This window comes from Patagioenas fasciata, chromosome 14 (assembly GCF_037038585.1).
Source record: "Patagioenas fasciata isolate bPatFas1 chromosome 14, bPatFas1.hap1, whole genome shotgun sequence".
NCBI lineage: Eukaryota > Metazoa > Chordata > Aves > Columbiformes > Columbidae > Patagioenas > Patagioenas fasciata.
This window is the reverse complement of record NC_092533.1, coordinates 815,408-823,859: the sequence shown is the minus strand read 5'-3', so window position 1 is coordinate 823,859 and position 8,452 is coordinate 815,408. Positions and strand designations below refer to the sequence as shown.

The 8,452-nt window shown below is 54.3% G+C and overlaps 1 protein-coding gene across 1 annotated transcript in view; it reads left to right on the top strand.

Annotated features, from left to right (window-relative positions):
* Positions 1–691: 691 nt before the first annotated feature.
* The window catches only part of KCTD16 (potassium channel tetramerization domain containing 16), a 65,648-nt gene continuing 57,887 nt past the window's right edge, over positions 692–8,452 (top strand). Inside the window, exons 1-2 of the mRNA XM_065849465.2 lie at positions 692–1,051; positions 1,322–2,459. Of these exons, the coding sequence (XP_065705537.1) occupies positions 1,628–2,459 (832 nt within the window). The 5' untranslated portion in view covers positions 692–1,051; positions 1,322–1,627. The remainder of the gene's footprint in view (positions 1,052–1,321; positions 2,460–8,452) is intronic.

Genomic DNA, 8,452 nt, shown 5'->3' with positions numbered 1-8,452 from the left:
GCCCTCGCCGCGCCGAGCTCCTGCGGGGAGCCACCTGCCTCCGGCCGCGGGGGGGGCGGGTCCCCTCACTGCCAGCTCCTGCCTTTCCTGGGTCGCTGCTGGGGAGATGAGCAGCGCCAGCAGCCTGCGAGAGCCCCGCTCCTGCCGGAACGCCCCGGGGGGCCGTGCCGGGAGTACCCCCCCGCCTGCCGCTGCCTCCCTGCCCGCCCGCGTCGCCGGCTGAAGCCCCCCGTGCCAGCGCGGAGCCGGGCAAGGCACGTCTGGGCGGCGGGCGTGCAGGGGGCGTTCGCTGCCGGCTGAAGGGGGACGGAGAGGAACGGAGCGGGGCGGAAGTTTCCCCGAACTGGAGCGGGCTGCAGTCCTTCTCGCCCCCGGCAGCGGCCCCGGCGCTGTCTCGATGCCGCCCGGGGCGCGGGCGCCCATCCCGGCCCGACTCCTTTAAGATGATGCAATCGGCATCGCCCTCCGCGCTCCCGGCCCCGCGCCGCTGAGCAGAGCCGCGCAGAGCGGTGCAGAGCGGTGCAGAACCGCGCAGAGCCGCGCAGGGCGGTGCAGAACCGCGCAGAGCCGCGCAGGGCGGTGCAGAACCGCGCGGAGCCGCGCAGGGCGCGGAGCGGTCGCACGGCCCGGCGGGGCGGAGCGGAGCGGGGCGGCCCCAGCGCCCGGCGGTCCGGGGGGGCCATGGCCGCGCCGCCCGGGTGATGCCGCCGCCGGACCCGCCCGCCCTTAGCGCAGCTTTCTGCAAGTCATCGGAGCCGCCCCGCTCCCGAGCCCCATCGGATCGATTCGGGGGTTTCGTTGTGGTTTGGGTATTTTTTCCCGCTCCCACATCGTGCGGTATATGCCGGTTTCCCTCGTCACCTGCCGCGGTTAACTTTCCGGTGACTCGGTTTAACTCTTGAGATCTCCATGGATGTTGCTGAGAACACTTTTCCTGCCTTTGCCGGGATCGGATTTCGCACCGACTGGACCCTGTGTAGCTGTATGTGTGTTCTGAGTGTCTTGAAATGTTGCTTTCCTCTCCAAGAGCTGTGCATTAACTGTAACCAAGGTAAGAGTCGCTGTTCGTGTTCCCTCGTGCCTGTCTCAATTAGATGTTTCTTTAAAGATGAAGGATGTGTTTTCTTTTAAACGGTGGGGTCGTATGTAGTCCTTTCATTGATTAGCACTTGTGAAAAAGAAGCGTAGAACTTGCAGAAAACCAGACCTATTTAGCAGGAGATGTAGCTTGGCTTTCTAAACTGATCCGGTTTTCTCTGTTGCAGCTTCTGTGATGCCTGAAAGAATAATTTGTGTCTTATTTTGTTTTCCCTTTCGACAGACCTGTGAATGACCATAGGCTTGGCTTGACCTTGGTTTTGATGGCTTTGTTGGAAGATGTAATGATGTGATTGCATTTCATGAAGCGATTGCTCTCCAGCCTCTATGGCATAGGCTGTAAGCCACTTCTGCCACACCGTAACTCATGGACAATCCAGATTTTTTTTAAACAAACCTTCTGGCTATTTTTCTTTTCTCACTTCTCCTTTCCGCCCTGGTTTTTTTTAATGTCGGGAGCCTTATTCTACACTTTGATGTGACTGAGAGTCCTGCTGTTTCGTGCTGCTGATTTCTGGTTTAAAGTACAATGGCTCTAAGTAGCAACTGCAGGACTTACCTTCCCCCCCGAGAGCAGGGGACAGGGCTGCCCTCCTTCCCGGAGGTAGTGGAGCTAAACGTGGGCGGCCAGGTTTACTTCACTCGCCATTCCACCCTGGTTGGCACCCCTCACTCCCTGCTGTGGAAAATGTTCACCCCAAAGAGAGACACGGCCAATGATCTGGCCAAGGACTCCAAGGGAAGGTTCTTCATCGACAGAGATGGTTTCCTTTTCCGCTACATTCTGGACTATCTCAGGGACAGGCAGGTGGTTCTGCCTGACCACTTCCCAGAGAAGGGGCGGCTCAGGAGGGAGGCTGAGTACTTCCAGCTCCCGGACCTGGTCAAACTCCTGGCTCCCGACGACAACAAGCAGAGCCCCGACGATTATTGCCACAGTGACTACGAAGAGGTCTCCCAAGGCAGTGACACGAGAATATGCCCACCCTCATCGCTCTTACCGCCTGACCGCAAATGGGGATTCATTACCATCGGGTACCGGGGGTCATGCACTATTGGCAGGGAGAGCCAAGCGGATGCCAAATTCAGGAGGGTTCCGAGGATTTTGGTTTGTGGAAGGATTGCTCTGGTCAAAGAGGTCTTTGGAGAAAGTTTGAATGAAAGCAGAGACCCAGACAGGGCTCCGGAAAGGTACACCTCCAGGTTTTATCTCAAGTTCAAGCACCTGGAGAGGGCTTTCGACATGTTGTCCGAGTGTGGATTCCACATGGTGGCCTGTAACTCCTCAGTGACGGCTTCTTTTGTCAACCAGTACACAGACGACAAGGTCTGGTCCAGCTACACTGAATATGTCTTCTACCGTAAGTACAAGACGTTTCTGAGGGCAACATAACTATCTGTTTTAAGCTGCTCTCTTCTGCTGACTGTACAATTCTCCAAGCACAAAGAGTGCACATTTCCTTGTGTGCACCGAGGCTTTATTTAGATCCGAGGGGATATGCTTCAGTTTAAGCTTTCCAAGTGTAAAGCAAGGCTGAACCCAATGGCTTGGTCTTGGCTAGGTGGCAGCACAGGCTGCCAGAAGCAGCCCAGCGCTGGGGCTGGGGGATGCTGCTGGCTCTGCCGGGACATCAGCATCCCGGGGACATCAGCATCCCGGGGACATCAGCATCCCACCACCTTGCCCGCTGCCCCTCTCCAGGCAGGATGCGGCATCAGCCTTGCAAACACACTGCAGATTTAATTACAGAACATCTTCAAATGGGATTCCATTTGCAAAGGTAATAGCGGCTTGGTAATAGTCAAGCACAGTCAGCCAAGCCATCTGTCAACAAACCTGACACACTTACACGCAGCGAAGGGAAAACAAAATCCCGTCCCCCGGCTGTTTCCATCAGGGGGCCTGCTCGGAGCCAGCGGATGTGCTGGGAAACGAGGGCTCGGAGCAGAGAGAGGCAAGTCGCTCTGCCGCGTTATGCAACACGCCAGTGAAAAACAAACTATCCTCATAATGAGAAGAATCTGCCCTGCTTACTGCAATCACATCAGATCACATACTGTTGTGGCAATTTCAGCTGATAGCTCTAGCAGGCTCATTAACTTTCCAAACCGATATGCAGGTAGAGGCATTGTTACCAATGGTAACACAAGGGTAATTTTGATTCTATAATTCTGTATCAGAAAATCATTCCACAACTGCTGTGCTTAGATATTTGAGAGGTTCGTGAGGCTGGTTTCCTCCATTTTCATTTCAAGAGGGTGAAGGTTGGACCGTTTCCTCGGTGCATTTGTGGAAATGGGCTTTATCCAGCTGCTGCTTTGGACGGGGGCTGGAGCGCGAGCGCACGGTGCCCGGAGCTGCCGCGCGTGTGCGGTGCCACCGGGAGCAGCCTCGGGGACCTGGGCAGCCGACAGAAGTTTGAGATGGAAGATGTATCGGGAAGCGAATGGTTTGTGTGTAATCCTGGACTCAGCGTCACCTACTCTTGTGTCTCAGCTCAACAGGCAGCCCTGATTTGCTTGTGTAATGGTGCTTAAGTTAGCATCCTGAAAAGCCATCTGTATTTTGGACATGCACAGATTTACTTAAAATTAGTTTTCTAGCTGGATTTCTTAGCAGAATGGTTCTAAGGTCATAGATCCGCTTATATTCCAACAGGGATGGATGATTTCTATCATTAGGCTTCTTGTGTTTGAAATCATAATGTCTTGTACAAGCTATCAGAGGAGAATTAATGTTGTTAAAGCAATAGATGTGAATAAATTGTTTGCATTTATATTTAAAATCAGGAAAAAATACAAGTTCTTTATAGGCACAATGGTTTGCTAATTGAAGAGAGGATGAAGGTGGGTTTTGCACAGACTCCTGGTTTTCATATTACTTGAATTTTTGCCTTCAAGGGTTGCTCTTTGCTTCCCCGTCACTACAGCTGGGGCTGGGTACCCACACGAGAGGTGCCTTACGGATTCTGGAGAGTCAAAGTCTCTAGTAGGTGTCACAGAATCTTCTCTCACCGGTGCGGGGAAAACCCAATTCAAGTAACGTTCCTGGAAAGACTGGTACCCAGTTCAGCAGGCTTTGCATTTGGCCCGTGTCGGTTTTGTGGATTTTTGACACTGATATGGTTCAGAGATGGATTTTCCAAAGGTGCTTCCATAGGTAAAAGCTAAAGCAATGACTGTGATGCCAAATCACTCCGTCATCTGGATCCCATCTGTGACGCCCAGGGCCACGTGCTGCGGTGGAGCTGTGGGGGCTGCGGTGGAGCTGTGGGGGCTGCAGGGGCTGCGATGGAGCTGTGGGGGCTGCAGTGGAGCTGTGGGGGCTGCAGTGGATCTGTGGGGGCTGCAGGGGCTGTGGTGGAGCTGCGGGGCTGCGGTGGAGCTGTGGGGGCTGCAGTGGAGCCATGGGGCTGCGGTGGAGTTGTGGAAGCTGCGGTGGAGCTGTGGGAGCTGCGGTGGAGCTGTGGGAGCTGTGGGAGCTGTGGTGGGGCTGTGGGGCTGTGCTGGAGCTGTGGGGCTGCGGTGCTGGGCCGTGTCCCTGGCTCCATCGCAGGCTTCACCTGGAGCCACAAGAACCCCTGTCCACATCTCCCAAAGTCGTTTTGTTTGAAACTTTTGAGGACCAACAAAATCGACATCTGGCTTTCTAGCGGAACATTCCAACTTCTTGGCAGCTGTAATTATTTAATTAGAAGCTGCAAACCGTGTCTATCTAGGCATTAACTCATCAGGCTGTTGTCATCAGGTTAATGGGCCCAAACGTGGGGTGTCCCGTGCCAGTGGTGGGGCAGATGCTGAGGTGGTCTCTGCAGAGCCCTGGGGTGGCTCCTGCTCTGAATGGTCAGGGACCTTTCAGGGGCTGGGAAAGGGTGGTTTTACCAAAGGAAGGAGAATAGATGGAGGAACATTTTTTTGATACACCGGGTACATTGGATGCTCCAAATACTGCTGGGAAGGTAAATGCCTGCGGTTGGCATGAAGGTGAAGAACAATATGTGCAAATCCTTCTGAAAGTAGATCAGATGGACCAAAGGGGGTGTAAGCTGTGCGGCTATTCACGCAGGTACGGCATGTGCTGTTAACAAAATTGCACGATTAATATTGTATGGCGTTTTCTTCCCTTGTTCAAATGTAGGTGCTATTAAGGCTAATGGGAGATTCATGTTCTGTTTGGAGGAGGTTTTCCCGAAATGCAGGGCACTCAGAAAGTGTCTGGACAGCAAAGCTGCAGGCGCTGTGCTGCGTGGGCGAGCTGGGCTGCAGAGCAGCGGGATGGCGGTGCAGAGCCCCGCACAGCGCCAGGCGCACAGCGCTGCGGCCGGGCCGTGTCCGTCCCGCACAGCCACGGTGCAGCGGCTCCGTGAGCGCGGCTCCGGCGCGGGGCGCAGGACCGCAGCCTGGCTGCTGCTCGCGGTGCAGTGGGAGTTAACCATGTCAGGTTTTGCTCATGCATTTTCTCTCTCTTCAGTTTCTCTTATGTCCAAACAGTTCGCTTACATTTTATACTGGCTAAGGTTGGATTTCTTACTTGGATGATTTTGTGTTTTTTTTTTTCCCCTCCTCCTGTTGTTTTGATGATCTTGAAGTAAAATCTCATCTCCAAACGCTCTAATTTTTGAAGACAGTGACAGCATGTGCTTGGATCTTCATTTTTAAATGTTTTCAACCTTTACCATAGGATGAATCAAAAGCGTGCACTTGAACATCTGGTGAATGTTGCGGCGGGGGCAGGGGGTGTTGGAGCATATGGGCTGGCTCAGCCTGGTGGAGCCTGGCCCTGTTCCTGACTTGGCAGTGGCAACAGCACACTCGGCACCACCTCCCATCACCTCCCAGCCAGCTCTGCACCCCCTCCATCACCTCCCATCACCTCCCAGCCAGCTCTGCACTCCCTCCCATCACCTCCCATCACCTCCCGCCCAGCTCCGGCTGCCGCTGCCCCACGGGCGGCACTGCCAGGCTGTGGGGCACAGTCCTGCTGGTGGATGTGGTGATTGCTGGAAAAGCAAAATAACAGGTTAGAAATACAGAAGGCTTGAGCTTCAGGCAGGTCAGCAGCACGGCAGGCTGTGTGTGTGCCTGCAGAGCAGCGAGGAACCAAGGGATGTGGGCTGGGATGGGGAGAAAGCGCATGGCAGCCCCATCTGCATATTGCTATTGCCCCCAAAACTCCTGATGCCATGTCCCTTCTCTCTCTGCTTGTCAGTGGCTGGGACTGCAATAGTCCCTTAGAACAGTTTGCAGTATGGAAAGGAGAACTTGACCCTAGCACCTCACACCAAACCCTGTTCACTCCGGGGGCTCCCTGTGCACTGAGGGTAGCACCGTAAGGATGCAGTTGGCACCACAACAAGCAGCGTGTCCTCTGCTCAGCTGGAGCAATAACGCAGGGGGACAGGAGAGCCGTTAGGCAAAAAGGAACAAATACAGAAGTAGGACAGATGGAGGCAAAGGAGAGAAAATTCACACAGTCTGGAAAGAAAGAACTGAGGAAAAGATGAGGGTACTGACAACGACACCAAGACGTGCTGAGGGGGAGTTTGTTAGCTACGTCAGGCCTGCGGGTTAACCCAAGTGTGTTCCTGCAACAAGCAAGTGGAGAGGGGTTGACAAATGCTCATTCAAGTGCACCAGCAGAACAGTAAATGGGGATTTAGACAGACGAGTATCCCTGCCCTTCCAAAGGCTGTGTTTCTAAGTCTGAGAAAGCAAGGCCAGCGGTCTGATTTGCTTAAGCCTTGCCTTGCGCCGGCCGCTTCACATGTGCACGTGTGGAGCAGCTCAGGCACCTGCAGGTGTCCAGGGGAAATGGAGATGTTCTGGCACTGTAGCTCTGAAAGGCAAAAATCAATTAACAAGGCTCTTGCTCCTGAAGGACGTGGTGCCTCTGCTTGCTCTAGGGACAGCTGTACATTCTGGCCTCCTCACCTCACCCTGTCAAGAAGCTGCAGGGTGTGCTCGTCACCTCCCGGCAGGAGCCTGATGTGCAGTGCCTGTGCGCAGGTTCCTGGCCCGGGCAGACAGACCCGCTGGCCGGGGCTGTGCGGGGGGACGTGCCCAGCGGTGCCGCTGTGGCTGCGCTCTGCTGGCCGCTCTGGGATCATCCTGGCGTCCTTTGCTTGAGCTGACCCACCTGGGACTACCGCAGCGAGCTGTGGCCCGTCACTGGTGTGAGCAGAGCCGCGAGATCCCGTGCGGCTGTACACATCGCTGACTCAGAAACGAATTGTGTGGTAGGAATTTGGCCGACAAAAGGAATGCTCCTGCACGGTGACACCTACGGCTGTGCTGTCAAACGGGTTTGATGTGGAAGAGGTGTATATCACCTGTTTTCCCTTCTCTTTAAACTGACACTGTCATATGTTCTAGTAGTTGATTCTGCCTGGTTTTAAATCAGTGAAGATCAAAATGACCCAAAAGATTACAAAATAAAGTGTAATCCAATGAATAATGCAAGCTTCCTGTCCTGTTGACAGGAGATGTTTCTGTTCCCAGGTAATTATTGTCATCATCAGTGAATCTGGTCCATCTTGCCAAGCAGAATCCTCTCTCGCGAGGATGCTCGTGTGCAGGTGGCGGGGCTGCAATCAGCCGAGTCTGCTCCATCCAGCACAGCCGTGTCAGAAGGACCTTGCTCACAGCTTTTTTGGTCAGACTTGAGTGACGGTTCATTTTTCCCCCAGTTTATTGTGGCATATGGAAAAGCCTGCAGAGTTTTTGATCAGAGTTATTCCACAGATGAAAAAATGCTGTTATTTGTTGGAGACCAGATCTGACTGTTAGATTAGTCCAAGAAGCTCCATGGATAGCCAAAGCAAGACTTGGTAAAAATGTTGGCTGGCTATAGGACTCTTGAGTTCATTCTAACAATGTGTGGATAATGATGTTCAGGATGACTTTTGGGTACTGGGCTGTGTCTCTACCCAGTATTCACAGCATGGCTGGTTATTTCGCAGCCCTTGGGGTATGATCTTTATTGGCTTGAACGCTGGAGGTAAATGTCCATCGTGCCCGTGGAGCTGTCCTGCTGCTCCAAAACCCCTCCTGGCAATGCAACCCCCCATCCCCAGCCCCGCGCAGCAGCTTTCCTGCCCGGGACGACCCCAACCCTCCGTCCTGTGTCTGCGGGGGCTCTGCGCTGGAACCGGGTCGTGGTTCGGGAGATACAATCAGTGCTGCTGGAAGAGGCTGTTGGATGGGTGTTGATGTGGTGCTTGCGCCTCCCCGCTCTGTCCCCGCTGTGGGGATGCTGCGTGTGCATCGCGCAGGGCAGGTCTCGGGGAGGCAGCGGAAGTGTTCAGGCAGGGGTTGGTGACACGAGGGCCTGGCTGTGGGGACACGCTGCTCCGTG